Here is an 18,772-nt window from a genome sequence, read left to right as displayed (position 1 = left end):
TCATTCTATGATTCTATGACTGGGAGAAGTGAATTGCTAGCAGAAGTCAAATGCCTATAGAGCAAAAATATTGCTTTGTTGTAATAGGCCTTTTCATGGACAAAATAGGATTTGTCCAGCCTGCCTTCAAAAAAGGTGTAAAAATCTGTTCAAAAAGTTATCTTTTTATATTATTTTGCAGATTCTATCCTTCTAATTAAATAGATATGGATTTTAGAGTAGATCCCACTCTACAAAATCATCCCTAATCTTAAGTGAGCAACAATGTAGCAGGGTGTTTATCTTTTTTCTATACCTGGGTAAGTATTGTGAGCAGGCCCTGAAGAGCATCCCATAGTATTATCTGCAGCATCATGTGGTGACAGGGCTGGCTGGAGGGGCTGGATTGTGAGGCAGTCATTCAGGATGTCCTGGCCAAGCTCTGAGCTCGATCGCAACTGAAACACAGGACATAAAAGAGAAACGATTGTAATATTGACCAAAAAAAAAAAAAAAAAAAAAAAAAAAAAAAAAAAGAAAAAAAAAAAAAAAAGAAGGAAATAAATCACAAAAATCCTTAAAAAAACAATGAAAAAATTATAATGAAGAGACGTTGAAGGGTTAGAGAAAGAACTACAGCACAAGTAGTATTCTTCTCTTTTAAATCCCGGTTAATATCTTCCATTACACCAGGCATTTTTCAAATATGAAGAAGAAAACTCTTTCAGATGCTTAACAAGACTGTACTCAGGACAAGGGCTACTTGTACAGATAGGACCTTGGACAGATGGACTTAACGTGTGTTCTCTTGTCATACACTGCAAAAGAGAGAAGAGTGTCCTGATTAATAGATAACAGAGATTTATCAAATGTCTGACATCTCTTATATCAGCAAAGGGATAATATAAAAAATACAAATATGTTGCTGGTGGTTTAGTGCCCTGAACTGGCTCACTGAAGAACCATAAAAGCCAACTAAGGCGCTAGTGGCAATAGAAACCAGGGACTGGGAGCAAGCAGCCAGGAGTGGTATCATTCAGGATGGTCAGGATAAAAGTGGTACCACTTTATATGGACCAAAGTTGTTTCGAGACCACATTGTTAAAGTGACTAAGACTGCATTTGTTTCACATTATGGCTGAACTGATCTGAAAGTGAGTGGTCTGTCACTGCCCTAATCCCAGCTGCATGCATGGCCACTTTCCTGGTACTTTCCTTTTCCAGACAGTAAGTCTGTTTATCTGGCTGATATAGCAGAAAATTCATTCTGCAAACAATTAATAAACAAATTCATAAGAAGAGTTTTCCTCTGGATGAAACTGATTGAGCAGCCTCATCCAGAGGCCACAATAAAGTACCATAAAAACATAGAATTAAAAGAAAAATCACAAAACCAAAAGAAAGAAAAGGGGAAAAAGCCTACTGCAGCACCCAGACACAAGGCTGTCCTAGCTGTACTGCAAAACGGCACCCTGAGTTTTCCAGCAGATGGATGCTGCTGCAGGCTGCTGGAACGGATGCCTGTCCCCACCCCCTGCCTGATGTTACTGTCATATATAACAAAAATTTGCCCGACCCTTACAGCCATCTCGGCTCACTGGCTGGTGTATTCCTTTTAAAGCATGAAAAAGGAGGGTCTGTGCTCCTGTGCACACAGGCCACTGCAGTGGCCGAGATGCAGATAAATATCCTGTCCTGCCACCCACGCTGATGAAGATAGTTCATGCAGCATGACAGACTGAAACCTGACTTAGTGAAGTAGGATTTGGTGCACTCACGCATCAAAGTCCCAAGAAGCAAATCTCACAGATGCAACTGAGGCTTCTGTTTGGTGCCACGAAAAGTGAGCAGGTGACAGTAACTAGAACATAACCTAGCACGTCTGAAAAACTACTAAGGGAAGGAAGAGCAACAAAAAGAGAAATTTCTGTCCATTCTATACTAAGAAATTAAGAAAAAGTAGTAAGAGGCAATGACTCTGAATGCAACTGTAGAAAGACTCATTGCTGTGCCACAAGGTGCTGATAATGACTCAAATTACTTCTGATCATATGTATTAGTATAAAACCAGTGCAAGAGAGTGAAGAGTTGGTATACACATCACAAGCACCTGAGTTAGGGTGACTGTATGTATTTTACACATTTTTCTATTTTGCACTGTTCAGGAGATTTATTTTGCATTTGCAAATCCTTTGGTACTGAGAACAAATCTATCATGACACCCTGTGCTGACATAAATTTTCTGGTTTGCCCTACAGTCAACACTTATAAAAACAAACAAAACCCAGGATCAATAACAGAAAACCAAAAACAGTGAAACAAACACTGGGAGACAGCTGTGATCTGATTTGTGAAGATAGTTCTAAATCCATGCACTGGTTATTAGTGGTTCGTATTTACAGTCACAAGGGCTAGAAATATAGATTTTATAAACTTACATACACATACATACAGGTATTGTATGTTATAATATGTAATTTTAGAATGACAATATACATATTTAACATACGTGAAATAACCTGAGCAAGAGGTGGGTATTACACTGATTTGTGCAACTGCAGACACACACTGCTAATTCAAATTACCACTAAAAATACTACCACAGACCTTCTATAAACCCTCAGCAGATAATAGGTGATGGGAATAACTTTACTCTCCTTTACTGCAGGGAATGCATGCGAGTTGCTCTTGAAGAGTAATTACTGTTGCACCATCAGAAAGGGTAGGGAGCAAGGGGTAGAGGACCTCTTCTCTACTCTACTGTTTAGCAGAGCAGGACCAGAAATATGTCAATATTTTGCTTCAGTCAAATATTTTTGTGTATTTTATAGAAAACTTTTAACAAAAAGTTTAAACCCCCCCAAACCAATGTTTTGCATTTTGTCAAGAGCAGGGAAAACTGAGTTACCATTTTTCTTTAGTACAGAACCATCAATGAAAAGACAGATGACCTTAAAAACAAGCAAATAAACCAGTCATTTGTTAAATCCATAAAATTTTGTCTTCAGTTAAAAAAGCTAAGCTATAAAGAAGAAAAAAAATTGACCAGATATAACGGCTGCAGTGTGTTTCTTGCTTTCCTTTGAAGACAATGCATTTGTTTTCCAGCCTGAACTGTAGATTTATCAACCAGCTGTAGAAGCAGTTGACATTCTCTTTGACTTCTGTATAAATCATAATTTCCCAGAATCCTGGCTGCAATGCCTCCTTTCCCCCATGATCACCTTGCTTCCCTCATGATCTCTCAGCTGAGCACCAGTACAATCACATTGGGACTGAAAACTTGCCAATCTGTTTTTGAGAATGATAAGGTTAGAAAGTTACCTTGCTGAATGATGAAATCAGTAACTGATAATTTTGCCATTTTGAGCACAGACATTTTCTCTGTGCTGTTACGTAGCCTAAATTTATGGCAGACCAAAGTGCAAGTTAACAATCAACTGCTCAGCTCACTTACAACTTTCCTGTATGAACATTTGTTCTAAATAATAGATTTTCAATTTTAATAGCTCAGTTGCATGGCTGACTTGTGAAGTTTCGTATTTGAGAATCTGAGACACTCCCATTACCACAGTGTGGCAGTTTTTTCTAATACACAAAACAAATCACTGTCAGTTATCATTTACAATCGTTTTACTTCTGTGACAATCAACTGTTTATCAGCTTTCAGAACAATGGATGGAAATTCTACTCCTGTACATTTTAGATATGATTAAATAGTTACTCAAGATTAAATTATATAAGCAGAAGTAATTAGAAGGGAGTAAGATCCTACATTCTTCAATTTTCCGTTTCATTATATTTGAGACCACGAGCAGAGACGTACTGTTGATTCGATGCATTACACAATTCCAGAGAAAATGTCTCCTTAAAGGAAAAGATAATTTGTTTTATATTTCTCTACCCACTGTGTGTTTTATCTGAGATCTGCATGTTTTCATACAACCTGGCTAGTTTCTTCAGCATTATTCCTGTTCAATAGAAATCAGACACCATCAAGGAAAACATAATAAATGTGTGTTTATTAATACCCTTAGTCAGAAAAGAAGTAGTTTAGGATTTCTCAAACATTATTAGTTTGTTTCCAAATGACATAAAATAGGACCTCAGTAACTTAAAAACCTGCCTGTATGTACTCAGATTAACTTGAGTAATTCTTCAGCAAAGTCTGGACTCCTCCTGTCATTTAAACATGACATTTATGTCATCAAGTCACAGCATTTTAAATCTTGCTTTTGTGAGAGCAGGCTTAATGGACTGTATGTATGCTGTATTTCCATAGGCAAGAGAGACATTGGTTATAGTCTATTTATTCTGATGCAAGTTAGACCTGTGTCTGCCATGTCTAAAACCAGCAAAAACTCCCTAAATACTGCTATGTTTTATTGAGAGGAATTGTTTTACACCAATTGTAATAGCTCTATAAGTGTATTTTTGTTTTCATTATAAAGCTAAGGAGAAATTTCTGTTATTCACATAGTCTGCGTATTGAGTTTACTAAACACTATTTGTCAAGCAGAGAATAAGCCAGTAGTCTTCCACTCATTTTTATTGTCCATAAGTTAAGTTGGCATTAGGAAAGGGAAGCATGACCTGTCTAAATAGAGCTCTATATTGTACTAGTTCCTCTGAAGGAGTAGCCAGAATTTAGTATTTGCTTGTGCAGTTAGAGTACAACTATGTCCTCTTAGCATCATGACACTGACAGTACACAGATGTGACCACTAGAAAATTACAAGTTCAATATGAAGCCATGCTGTGTAACAGGGTTTACTCTTATTATAGGTTTGCTTGCTAGATTATCCCTTTGCTCATGCACATCAGCTTCAAAGTGCAGTGCTTTCTAGCACAGTACTAAACCTTTTTGAAAACAGACAATAAAAGTTTACGCTTGCTAAGTGTCCTAATTCTTGCCTCTGGAGGCTACCAACATCTTGGGGCAAAGCAGCAATGCAGACAGAAGGGTTTCCCCAATAACCTTTGTTTCCAATGAGTCATATGTGTAGGATTTCTAGAGAGCCACAACATTCATTATTCTGCAGTCTACCACAGCTTTCAGATATGTGCACATGCTACTTTCATCTGCTCTTACATTCTGTTTCAATTAAATCTTTGGCAAGGAAAACACAGTAAAAATCAAGCCTATTTGCACAGTAGGGATGTTAGATTCTGTACATGAAATAGTTATTTTTGCTCCCGTCAAAGTTTTACTACAAACATTTGAATTCAAATACAAAAATGGCTTCCATCTATGTGACCTAGCAAAAATTGGGAAAACATACTGAAAATGTTTTTCAGTCTCTTGCATTAAAAATCAAAAGGAGCTGGAACTTTCTCAATCAGCTAACTTTGGCAAATTTCAAGTCAAGAAGAAATTCTGATTTTGAAGCACTACTGTTACATTAAGATTGATGATGCTGAAATGAAGTCTACCTTCATTATATATGGAACGGAGAGTTTTCTTTTGATGGGTATTACTCTAATATGAGGAATAGTTTGTGTTATCTTCTCATTAAAATGATGCAGAACACCAAGAACACCATTTAAGTGGAAAAAATACAGCAGTGAGAGATGTGAAAGGAAACTTCGAATAAAATTCACACTGAGAATCTTACTTTGAGGAAGGGAAGTACAGTTTGAGTGAAATGTTAAGTGCCATTTCCTGAAATAAACAAAAAAACTTGTTCAGTGATAGTTCTGTTGAAAAATGATTATTATTTTGCTGCACATATTTGGAACCAATGTGTTTTAACATAAAAGGCTCCTAAGTATGCCCCTTGTTGTGCCATCCACTGTCTTGGAGAAGTCCACATTTTCACAGATTTTGCTGTAGTTTCTTTCTTACTCTAGTCATAGAACTGGAAAGCACTCATACAGATGCATACGTGTGCATGTACACACACATTACCTCTCTCCCTGTCCCATATCAGATTGTATCAAATCTGAAAACGCGCAACTATCTTATATAAAATGCTACCTACATTATAGCTGTGACCCTTCCTATTTCATCCTCTTCTTGCAGTTCTAAGAGGTTTGTACCTGGTTTTTGCGTGAACAGGAATCTTAGAGCTGAGCTGTGCCATCTGTAAAGCAGAAAAAAAATCACTTCTCTGTACCAGACTGCTTTGGAGATATAGCTATATAGTATATGGTATTGCTAGACATGTGCTTTTCCAAGTATATGCAGGCTGACAAAGAAACCACTTGTACTGCAGAATGATTTTCTTTCTGAAAATACATATTTGTCAAATTTCACTTCATGAGTGGAAAAATGTGGAATATAAACAAGTACCCATCCACCTGGTGCCTCATTAACCACAAACATATTTTTTTCCTTGTTACAGGTTACCAGACATTACCACAAAAATCTGTAGATAATATCAGCAACTGCTAGTATACAGAAACAAAGATTTTCAGATTTCACATTTTTATATAACACTGGCTTTTACTTTAAATATTTGATTTAGACTCCCATTTACTGTGGGGCATTTCTGTTTCAGGTCAGAATTTTTGTTGTTGTTGAAGCCCTAATTCAGCTGAGTGTGCAGTGTCACAAACAACTGTATCAGCAAATGGGGCAGAGCTCTGCAGCATGAGAAGAAAACAAACGGGCAGATGACCACCCTCCTCACACGGGGACTGCCAGTGAAGCCAGTATATCACTGCTTCAGGAACAGGACCGAGGTCTTCAAAATCAGCACCTGCCAATGCAGGACAGCTGCCACTGCCCATCTCCAGCAGTGTGAAATCTGCATGCCAACAATGGACACAGACAAGGTGCCAGCCTGGAACAGGGACACTCCATGAGGACAGTATTAAAGAACTGAAGGTTGTCTGGACTGCTGTCAGGGGAGTTAACTGCAACCTCTTGGGCATCCTTGATACAGCTTCAATCTTGCTTGCTCAGATGCTGGCGATATTTAACTAGCATTATGGACAAGATAGCACTTTTAAAGTCCAGACTGAAGTGCATCTGGGTAAAAGACCTTTAAGATCATTGATTACAATTGTTAACTGAACATTGCCAAGTCCACCGCTAAACCACATGTTTAAGTGCCACCTCTACACCTCTTTTAAATACCTCCAGGGATGGTGACTCAACAATTTGCAAGGCAGCCTATTCCAGTGCTTGATAACTCTTGCAGTGAAGAAATTTTTCCTAATATCCAATCTAAACCTCCTCTGGCCAAATTGAAGCTGTTTGCTCTCATCCTATTATTTGTTACTTGGGAAGACAGACCAACACCCACCTCCCTACAGGCTCCTTTCAGGCAGTTGTAAAGAGCAACAAGGTCTCTCCTGAGCCTCATTTTCTCCGGGCTAAACAACCCCAGCTCCCTCAGCCGCTCCTCGTAAGACCCGTGCTCCAGACCCTTCACCAGCTTCGTTGCCCTTCTCTGGACTCGCTCCAGCACCTCAATGTCCTTCTTGTGGTGAGGGGCCCAAAACTGAACACAGGATTCAAGGTGCAACCTCACCAGTGCTGAGTACAGGGGCACAATCACTTCCCTAGTCCTGCTGGCCACATTATTTCTGATACAAGCCAGGATGCTGTTGACTTTCTTGGCCACCTGGGCACACTGCCGGCTCATCTTCAGTCTGCTGTCAACCAACACTCCCAGGTCCTTTTCTTTCAGGCAGTTTTCCAGCCACTCTTCTCCAAGCCTGTAGCGTTGCATGGGATTGTTGTGACCCAAGTGCAGGACTTGTCACTCAGCCTTGTTGAACTTAATACAACTGCCCTTGGCCCATTGATCCAGCCTGTCCAGATCCCTCTGTAGAGCCTTTCTGCCCTCAAGGAGATCAGCTGAAGCTCACAGGAGTACAAACTCAGGGCAGAAACCAAGTGCAGGGAGGACTCATGATGTGAAATAGCAAACGTTAACATAAGAGTGAACCAACAATCTCCTGATTATAACAACTGTCACACCAGCCAGAGCACCGTGAAAACCACAGCGGGCTTTCAATGTTTCCTTCTTCCTGGAGAGCAGAGCTCTACATGCACCACTGACAAAGGATACCCCCCATGATGGAACTTCCTTGCGAGGCACGCCTTGTGCATCCCACCACAGTGCACATCATGGCCACTGCAGCAGCTGGAGGTGGGGGGTCAGCCACAGACAGTCCTCCATTGCTTTCAAGGTCTGTTTTCTTGTTTGTCACTGACCACACTCAAAAGAACCAGTCATTCGTAGTCACAAAAGTTTTCCAACAAATTGTATGATTAAATTCCTTAAACACTGCTGCCCATTCCTAATCCATTTTTGCCAACATCCCTTTCAGGAAAAATTGCTGCACACCATGGTGCCTGATTTATATTTCAATTTGAAAACAGGAAGCAAAGGGATTAAAGTTGGGGATTAAAACACTTACTCTTTAGTGCACTTTTTCTGCAGAATAGTTTCTTAGTTGCCATGGGCACAGCTCACTGACCCTTAGCCCCTGAATGCACTTCTTTTTGCATTAGTGACATCTTTTAAATGGACTCCATAGAGAACAAATGAGGGAAAATATCCTTATATTCAACTGCTCTCAAAGCAAGAAAATAGATTTGCTTCCCTTTCAATCCATTCTCTTGCTTTTGCAGTTTTAACAGTGAAATCTGAACTAAGAGTTTGAACAAGGGCAACTGAAACTTGAAAGATGCAGAAGGAAACCAGGCTCATACTGTAGGATTTGTCTGTTTACTCCCTGCAAGGCCGGTGTTCACAAACAGAGCAGCTCCTTCAGATTAATATAGTCACATAATAGACAATGTCACTGGTAGCTAGCTTAGTGCCTGAATAACCTGCTTAAATACTAATGATGCAATGCTTTAACCTTCCTTGGCTCCCTCTTCCCTCATCAATCAAACATTCAGAGTTAGAAAAAATAAAAAATAAGCGAATTTATTTCCTGTAAGAAACACATTAAGCACCATGTTTCTTGATTCAGAAAAAAAAAAGCCTAGTTCAAATACTGAGAAATGAAAGGAAATGAAAGGAAAACCTGGAAGTAAATGTTGCAAAAGTAAATAAAGGAAAGATACTAGCTAAAGAAAATCACCAGACATTGCTTTCTATCATTCTCTCTACTAAATCTAAATGTTGGCATAAAATTTTGTTTATTTCTAAGTCTTTAAACAAACTGTAGCTTCACTGATTGTGTGGTAAAATCAACATGTAGTCACAATAAAAAAAATTGCTTCTACTGTAAAACAATGCAAACAATGAACAATCAAGAAGTGTGCAGCTCTGTGAGAAGCAAGAGCTCTGCACTATTTTCCTGAGGCAATAATGTATTTGCTGACATGGCCCACAAAATACAAAGGTAGCCCATCTCTCAAAACTTTACAGAAAACTCCACATTAACTTGTAATTAAAACACTTGTATGTCTTATTTCCAGAGAAATACTGCTCAATATGGGGATATCATGTCTTTAAGCACTTGGGGTTTTTTTCCTTTTCTCTTAATATTTTAATTTTAAGATGGACAGGTTCATATACATTATACCTAACAGGGCTCTAAGAGAGAAGAGGTGAACCGTAGAAAAGGGATATAAAATGACTAGGCTTCAGAAGAATTCAGCTATTGAGATCTGCCTCTAAAGGTGGAGATTTTATATCTTTTTTTTGCTAATATGGGGGTTGCACAGTGGCAGAAGAGCAGTATCTGCAGGATCATTTGTAGCTGTGCAAGGTAGGTTCTGTGAAGCCCTCTCAGCTCAGATAGGAACCCTGATCAAGGTCAGCATATGCCACTCTGCAAGGCAATTCCAGGAACTGGTTTGGCCAGACGATCCATATCCTTATTTCACTATTTCCAACATGCTCCCCTGCTCTACTGCTCTGGACTGCTCTGCTCTACTAGCCTCTACTACAGTCCAGAGCAGGAGTGGAAATGGGGGAGGTGTCATACAGTCTGCTTCATTTCAGCAGTGCAATGTAGGACCTTTTTTCTTTATTGTAATCAGGAAAAGTATTCCGAAAACTTCCAGCCATTGCTAGCTGATCGGCTTTTGAAAGAGAAATAAATGCAATATGGAAGAATCATGCAAAAATAGCAGCAGGATTAGAGACCCTGATTGCCTGTCCTTTATTTCTCCTCAGTACAGTAACACCCAAAAAGATCTCCTTCCAACCAGATATCACAGGAACAGATCTTGGAAGAGTCCATCTTCATTGGGAGAATGCTTTGACAACCCCCCAAAAGCCACTCTTCAGCCATCATTTTACAGTTGACCAATCTGTGTCAAAAAGGAAGACTACTAGATAGAAATTAATCGAGCTGGAAGTCTATGCGCATATCCCTTATCTCCTGACGTTTCACCAACCCCTTCATTCCTTAGTGATTTGGTAGATGTACCATATACACTACAATTCAAAAAAACCTCCAAGTGTAGGCAAATTTCAGAAATGTCCTTTGGATCACCCTTACCAAAGTTATCTCTCAGTGATATTTGCTTTCTGGCAGAGACAGTACAAAAATCCTGTCCTGGAAAAAGCCAGAAAAATAGACAGAAGCACAATTGCTGTGTTAGACTAAGACTAAATACAAATAAATAAATAAATAAGGAGCAAAATATTGCTAACACTAAACACTGCACACTTTAGCTGATCTATGCTCCTCTGCATAGTATTGAAAAATCCAGTAGAGACCTAGGAGTATCACTTACTATGTTATGCATCTGCTGAAGTGTTAAGCTACCTGGTCAGCTGAATCCAGGCATGGTTTCCTCCAGACCCATTTGAATGAGCTGCGATGATGCAGGTTTCCAGAAGACAGACAGCTTTCAGAGGCAACTGCCAGGTAAGCATGCAGTATCTCAAAGCTTGTCTTCATAATGTATCTGATCCAGAACTAATTTACACAGCAAGATCAAAGACAAGGTCTGGGCACTGTTAAAACTGCCAAAGAATCAAAGACTGCTCAGCTGAAAGATTATATTATTTGGAAGAAATTGTCTTTCAGTTCAAGGTCCAGACTAAAACTTTTGTATTCCCTTTAGCTGGTCTTGTTTATCTGAACTTCTCAAATTATCTTTTCTTTTTTTTCCACAAAGATGGAGCTAACCAGTTTTACCCTCACCTATTACACTTCAATTAAATTGAAACAATCTCTTAATTTTTTAATTTTTTTTTGCAGGACACACTGGCTTAAAGAACTATTATACATGAAAATAGTTGTTCGCTGGTATAATTATGGATAAAATTAAAACCGTATCTAAAAGCGTAGCCACTGCATTGTTCAGATGATAAGGCAGATGTTACCAAACTAACCCTGTCCTTGCCAAACAGCTGTATGAAATCAAAGCAATCTTTTCTCCTTTTTAAAACTTATCTCTTATCTGCTTGAAAATGCACTTTTTTGAGAGAGAAAACCTTTAAAAAAGGCATTAGACATTGCAGATATTCATGACAAGACCTACACAAAGACAGTGGAGGGCCTATTCCATTCACAGTGGGGACACCAATATTTTCTTTAGATTTACAAATATAAATTTATTCAGCAAGACTTCTGCAGAAATAGCAAATTGATTTTCATGGTATACTTGTATGAAGAAGATAATGTTATTATACGTGTACAAGGCAGAGTGCTAGCTCACACAACAAACAGATCTTCATGAAGAGCACAATGGTAGTATTCACCTTCTATATTGGTTTCAAATCACTGAATATGTACTAGCGCCGGCTCTGGATTTCGTTAATGAAATGTTGCATAATTTCATTTTTACTAACTTCATTGAAAAGACTTATGAACTAAAGAGCTCTGGATTCACATTTTCAAATACAGTATCATAGTTCACAGATGAAAGGAATTTGTTGTTTACTGAAAACACAAAGTGCAACCAACTGAAAATAAGCTTACTTATGTCAAGTAGTGCCCAATTTTTTGACTAGTCAGAGACTCCACAGGGTGACTCAAGGAACAAAATTACTCAGCCCTGTTGAAGATACCAAAGCAAAGCTCTCAACTGTAAGCCTCCTTATTAAAGCTGTTCTACAAATAAGAACCATAAGATCTAATAGGCATAATGATTCACCCTGACTTCATGTTGACAATATTTCTACCATTAACAGCTGCACCTAATATTACAGGCTGGCAATTTTTAGAGCCGGTCTATACTCAGAATAAAAAATATCAACACATAAATGATCTTCAGATTTTATTAAATCAGAAAATAGTGTTTTGTAAGAAAAACAAATAATATGAAGACTAGCTGAAGCAAATATCTCCTTCACTCATCCTTCTGTTTTCCTAACCTTTTCTTCTGATTCTCTGCACTTCCACAAAGCAAGCAAAGTAACAATATTGTTTTTATTGGGTATTTGAAAGAAGAAATTAAATAGTAATTTCAGCCCCTTAATTTTTTCTTCCTTGTCCCTTCCATTCAAAAATCCTGAATGTGTACCATTGACTCTGGGTAATAATCAGTTTAGGCTGTTATAGACCCTCTTCATATAAAAGCTGCTAGTCCAGTAAGTGACTCAGCTGAAAACTGAATTTCTCTCCTTTTTGGAGTTTCCCAAAAGGAAAATAAATTACTGATTTCTCTTTCTGGTTCTGGTTTGCCTTGAAAATTCATGGAAGATTGAAAACACTGAACCATTGTTAGGTAATTACTGCCGTGAGGTAAAAAGAAAAGGTAAATGTTTCATGAGATCCTAAATGAATATGAGGTCCAAGCTAGATAAAGGTTAGCAAAAAATACAGCATGTCAAATGTTTAAGTGGCATTTACCTGTATGTAGCAATATGCTTTCTAAATTGAAAATCTAGTTGAACTCTACATATGGAAAAATGAAGGAAAGAAACTGGGTGAAATATGAGAGAGAATATAGAAATATCTGGGGCAAAAGAAAGTCCTGGGAGTTCTCTTACCACGGCATACACACCTCAGCCACCTACAGATGTCCAGTTTGGGTTGCAAATCCTAAAGACCCAAAGCTACAAAGGTGGGAGACAGAATAAGAAAGAATGTGAAAGAGAAAAGGATTATTAAAGTAGGACAAGAGAAGGAAAAAAGTAGAATACATAAATTAAGACTACGCAGCCTGAAGATTATTATAAAGTATGAATTTAAAAGCAGATGCTTCCTCTAGATCAGGCCTAAGATCCATCCAGACTGCTTTAAGTTACGTACACTGTGTCCACTAGCAGCTGGCACTTCAGGAGAAAGAGTGAGAAACTGCAAATAAGCTGTACAGAATAACCATGCTTTTCCCTAATCTATTTAGCTTGATGCTGACTTCTATCCCAAAACATGATCTCGAAGCACAATATCCCTTGCAAATCTCATGTTCATTTTTTAACCCCGGCTCATCAAACACAGAAACATCCATTTCCCTTTGAATCCCACACGGCTCTTAACTTCCATTATATGTTGTGGTAATAAGCACCACAAGGTAACTGTTCAACTTACAAAAAAATCTTTTAAGTTTGTTGTCTTTTCAAAATTGAAAGGAGGAGATGACTAAAAGACGACAAGTTTTTAAAGTAATTGTAGTCCAGGGGCATGTTGCACGTTAGCATTCCTCTCAGCATCGCTTTGTGCTCTCATTTTGGGTGCTGTCTACTTTCCTACCATTGACTTCCCTGCTTAGAAAGACCTCCATCCACCTTCCCCAAGGGAAGACAACATTGAGGCACAGTAAGCAATTTTTACTTTTTAAAATAAGATAGGAAGCACTGCTTTTTATCTAACTAAAACATTTCAAAAGTACAGACTGAATACTATGATGCACAGAGATTATACCCAAAATGGTTTGCTAGACATTTTCAGCATCTGTTCCCAGGTGTTTGCATGGTATTTGTGTAGATGTTTGCCCTCATGGGCAAAGGACAAGGATCCAAACAAAGGATTTTACAAATTACACAAAGATGATTAAAGCCGGCATGGCTCAATTTACTCTTCCGCCTTCCTTTGAAAAGTAAATGAAAGTTCATTGTACTATCCACTAAATTGCTTACATTAAATGTATTTGTGTCGGGATCTTCTTGGTCTATAGGATTTCATACTATTAGCTGGAAAGATTCCCAGTTAAATGTATTTGGTGGATGGCTGGAGGCTGGGGGTTGGGAGGAGAAGGGGAACAGTGGCTGCCTTACAAGATTTGCAGAAAAGACATCTTTACCTTACATGGTAAGTCATAAACATACATTAAGAGAAGTTACTTAAAATTTTTCTATATCACATTGCATAATCTGGACCCATCTTAGAGAGCCAAGGAAAGGGTCAAAGCCTTGAAGACAGATCTAGAAAACCTGGGCTGAAGAGTCAATTTAATAGTTAGCACAGTAAGTATCTGGTTCCCCTGTTATGCATAAACCTCATCGTGCTATTGTTAGTCTATGCAGCATCAAAGACACATTTGCAGGTAGTCTTGGAAAGCCAGCAACTTAAGACACCACAATAATGCCACTTGGTGTGTAGGGGGAGGTTAAAGGATGATTAAAAGCAGTCAGGCACAATATATTAAATGAACCCATGACTAACGGGGTGTGACAGCAAAGGGTTTCATTCTTTTCAACAGAATAGATCCCTAGGGCTGGAAGTATTACTCCACTGTGCCTTTATCACCTTGGAATTTTTATGGTTATTTTTGATGAATTCACAGTTTTGTAAAGACTTTTGACATTAAGCCAATTTTAATTTTTAATTAAAGCCATAAATAACCTTAATTCTGCATTAATAAAGTTTATTGTTTCTTACTTTTAATTATTATTACTGCCAGGAAATATTTCAAATACCAAAGCATGATGTTAGTTAGCAATTATAAGTTCTCAAAGGTCCAGTAACTACGCTGCGCCTTGTACACATTATACATTGCAACCTTTCTTCATGCTTTAAGTATCTGGCTTGATAGATGCCACTATTTTTCTTTTCTTTTTTCTGGAGGTTTGGGTTGTTTCCCCTTACACATATCAGCATATCTCAGGTGACTAATAAGCATAATTAAATCCTTATCCAGCAGGGATGCAAAAAAAAAGCAATTTTAAGTCTAGAATGTGCCCATAGAGAGTGAAGCAAGGAGTAAAAAGGGCCAGGTTTAAACTGTTTGTCAGTAAAAAGAAATGGAAAATGAGCAAAATCAAATAATGAATGAAATGCAGGAAGGAAAATCCCACATAGCATGGCAATCTGACAAAATGAGAGAGATGAGATAACATGTTATTTCACTATCAGTGACAGTAATGTTACAGTGCAGTTTAATACCTGCATTCAGGTTCATTATGTCAGTTTTAGTTGAGGCATCACACACGAATTTCTCAGAATGCAACTTTATGACTGGCATTTAGTTTACATGCTTGTAAAATACAATGTCTGGGTGGCTGCATTGCCCTCCTGGGATAGGCGCGACAGTGCTCACCAACCTCCTTCAGCAGTCTGGCCTATGGCAGGGTGCAGAGGGGCAAGGGAGCCAAAGCACTACTTACTAAGGTGGAAATGAATGCTCAGTTACTTCATCTCAGCACATCTCCCACAGCAGTGGGCACTCGTAAGTTTAAAGGAAATTCCTCAAAAATACTACAAGCCAGTTCCTCAGAGGCTGTCATGCAGGTCTCTGCTGTCATGTCCTGCTTCAAAAAACCATTGAATCAAAACTTACTCTTCAAATTTGTATACTGCATCTTTAAAGACGGCCACTTGGTGCTTCCAATTCTGTATAAAGCAATTTTTTTGCTACTTTCTATGAACAGCTATGCATTTAATTTTAAAACTTCTAAACTATAACTTGTTTTACACGGTGCTGACATCTCAAAAGTTTATCTATCCCTACACCAGCTCATGCATGTTCTCCTTTTCTCAGGACCAGTTTCCTTTAAAATGAAAGCTTAGATGTTTATCCTCAATGACCTAAATAATCTAATAAAATAGTGCCAGTGATTAATAGGAGATATGATGAAAAGTGCTAAAAAAATTCTCTTAGGTCACAACTCAGCTCTTCAAAGATGTGCTTATACGTATGAACAACTGTTCACTCATGGACATGACATCCACAGGGAAACGGAGTCGAGAAATGTCTTGGTATTTGGAAGTGTCTGGCATATGGAAATAAAAATTAGAGCTTAATCTCACATACTGTTCATCTGCCCTCAATCTGTCCATCCTTCCATCTGAGACTGGCCATGTAAACTAGATTTTGTAATACTATGTATTTACTAAGTTGTAGAACTGAAAGAACAAAAATTCCTCTTTTCAAAATTATTTTGATTTGCCTCATTATGTATGTTTAGTGATTAATCATCACATCAGAAAATAAAAAGCATTAAAGCAGGCAGCCCCATTAAGTCAAAGATGAAATTACCATCTATGTAAGAACAATATGTATTCTTTCCCATTACTGTTTTTTCTAATCAACAGTCTCAAATCAGCACAGAAGAGGCATTGAAACATCTAATATTAGAACACTGACGTCCATATAAGCTTTACACCAGTCAACATGGTAAAAAATTTACCTTTTTCCTGACTTGTTGGTCTTTGGAAGAATGGGCTTTCACGTGCTTTCTCAGAGAACTTGGATCTGTGTATCGTTTAGTACATCCTGGAATCTGACATGCATAAGGCTTCTAAATCAAAAAGAAAAAGGATAAAGCAGCTGTTACATCAGATTATTTTAACTAAAGAGGATCCCTTTTGAGCTTTGGGATGCTGCAAACCACATTACTACAGAACACAAATGTTGTACATTATGAGAAGCAGAATGCTCGATAATTTATTAGAAAGAGAAAGGGGGAAAGCAAGGTTTATAAGGAAGACAAACTAAAGGAAAGCTTTTATTATGGCACCTTTCTCAATGCATATTGCTAGTTATACTCACAATTCTTCCAGCCTCAGAGAAATCTTTGACTTAATCAGAAATTACATTCTTTAGTGATCAGGTAAAGAAAATGCAGTAAAGGCCCAGATAGACTGCTTAGGATTATAGAAGAGTCTGCTTCAGAAAGAGAACAAGAAAAAGTGTTAGTTTACTACATTGCAAAGAAAGCAAGCCAAAACCAAAGGAAGCATTGAATACTGAAGTTTCAAAACATTACATACAAAAATACACATTTAATGTGAATTACAAGACAAACTCCTTCAGCTCACGTTTTCTAATAACATTTTAGAAAGATACAAGTCCTGTAATACCTTTAGAGTTTTCTTAAAAGAAAGCCCAATAAATCTAACTCACCAAGTAAATATAAATCTCTATAAACACCTCCTTCTACCTATCCTAAACTGTCTGTCTTCCTTCAAGACTTGTAGGCCCACAATACAGAGTATTAAATGAACATTAGGTCCAATTGTTTTCTGAAATTAGCTATTGTGCAATTTAGCTATTTACGTTTCACAAAGCATTTCTGAAAATACCTGGTACAAATTGTTAACTTACCAGCCATACTGTCGACTACTCAAAATGCATAATTTAAGTTTTGTGACAGCCATTTAATTCAAATGGCATTGTTCTTGTTTTTTTTTCTGGACTTCTGCCCTTTGGAAATGGCTTGTGTCTGATGAAACATGATCTTTTGTTATGGAAGTTTTTAAACAAATCTCAGCTGTGACTCAATTCACAGAGAACAATTTGGTGGTGTGAAAATTTTTAGATTTACCAAATTATTCTTTCTGGTATGTGCCCCGGCCTTAAGGTTAACTGAGAATAGCAGTTATTATCGCAGATGGCTTCTGCATGTTTGCATAGCGACTTCAGGTTCCCTAAAGATCACCTGAGTGGGACAAAGTTACTGCCTTTACCTGCAGCAAAGCCCATGGAGCTGTGGCATTTTTATCAACCAGTTTGGCCCATCTTCATCCATGATTACATTACTGGGTCACTTCTGAAACAGCTTAAACAGCCTCATCAGACACTTGTCTCTCCTTTCTCTAAGGTTGTGGGCTACTTGCTGCCACCAAGCTGGAGGAAAGGAACACACAGTCTAATGTACATGGGACTGCAATGGGACTTCTGCTTCCTTACAGTGTCCAAGTGTGTCCTCTGGTGCTTGGCACGGTCACTGGAGTTGCTGAATGCTTTCTGGCAGCCAGGGTGCTGACAAAGGTACGGCTTTTCACCTGTATGGCTCCTTAAGTGAATCTTGAGATTTTCTAGTCTGGAAAAGGCTTTCTTGCAACCCTCAAACTAGAAAAGAGAAAGAAATTATTTGAAAGGAAAGCACACAAAGCAAACCACAACAGCAAACATGGGGCAGGAGGGTGAAAAGCCTTGCAGAGACCTCCAGCCTGCCACGGCCAGATGCCTCTCCAGAGCTGAGGAAAGCCTGGCTTCTCTGTGTGAGTGCTGCTGCAGGGTTTGAACCATTTAGAACCGTAGAACCATAGAATGGTTTGGGTTGGAAGGGACCTTAGAGGTCATCTAGTTCTAACGCCCCTGCCATGGGCAGGGACACCTCCCACTAGACCAGGTTGCTCAAAGCCTCATCCAGCCTGGCCTTGAACACCTCCAGGGATGGGGCATCCACAGCTTCCCTGGACAACCTCTTCCAGTATCTAAACACCCTCACAGGAAAAAATTTCTTCCTTATATCTAGTCTATATCTGCCCTCTTCCAGTTTAAATCCCTCGTCCAGTCACTGCATGCCCTTGTAAAATGTCCCTCCCCAGCTTTCCTGTAGGCCCCCTCCAGGTACTGGAAGGCCGCTATAAGGTCCCCCTGGAGCCTTCTTTTCTCCAGGCTGAACAACCCCAACTCTCTCAGCCTCTCTACGTACAGGAGGTGCTCCAACCCTGTGACCATCTTTGTGGCCCTCCTCTGGACCCGTGCCAACATCTCAACATCCTTTTTGCATTGGGGGGCCCAGAGCTGAAAACA

General features: G+C 38.7%; 1 protein-coding gene across 1 annotated transcript; it reads right to left on the bottom strand.

Moving 5' to 3' along the window:
• Positions 1 to 295: 295 nt before the first annotated feature.
• Positions 296 to 18,082, bottom strand: LOC104469859 (zinc finger protein GLIS3-like; the record flags this gene model as incomplete). Its single annotated transcript, XM_010084576.1, has 3 exons — positions 296 to 437; positions 16,419 to 16,529; positions 17,921 to 18,082. Coding segments are annotated over 3 exons (415 nt in total), but the record flags the coding sequence as incomplete, so codon positions are not given.
• Between the last annotated feature and the right edge of the window lie 690 nt (positions 18,083 to 18,772).

The sequence above is a fragment of the Pterocles gutturalis genome, unplaced genomic scaffold (genome assembly GCF_000699245.1).
Source record: "Pterocles gutturalis isolate BGI_N339 unplaced genomic scaffold, ASM69924v1 scaffold2020, whole genome shotgun sequence".
Lineage (NCBI taxonomy): Eukaryota > Metazoa > Chordata > Aves > Pterocliformes > Pteroclidae > Pterocles > Pterocles gutturalis.
Note: the sequence above shows the minus strand (reverse complement) of the source record. Positions and strands in the feature narration are given on the sequence as shown.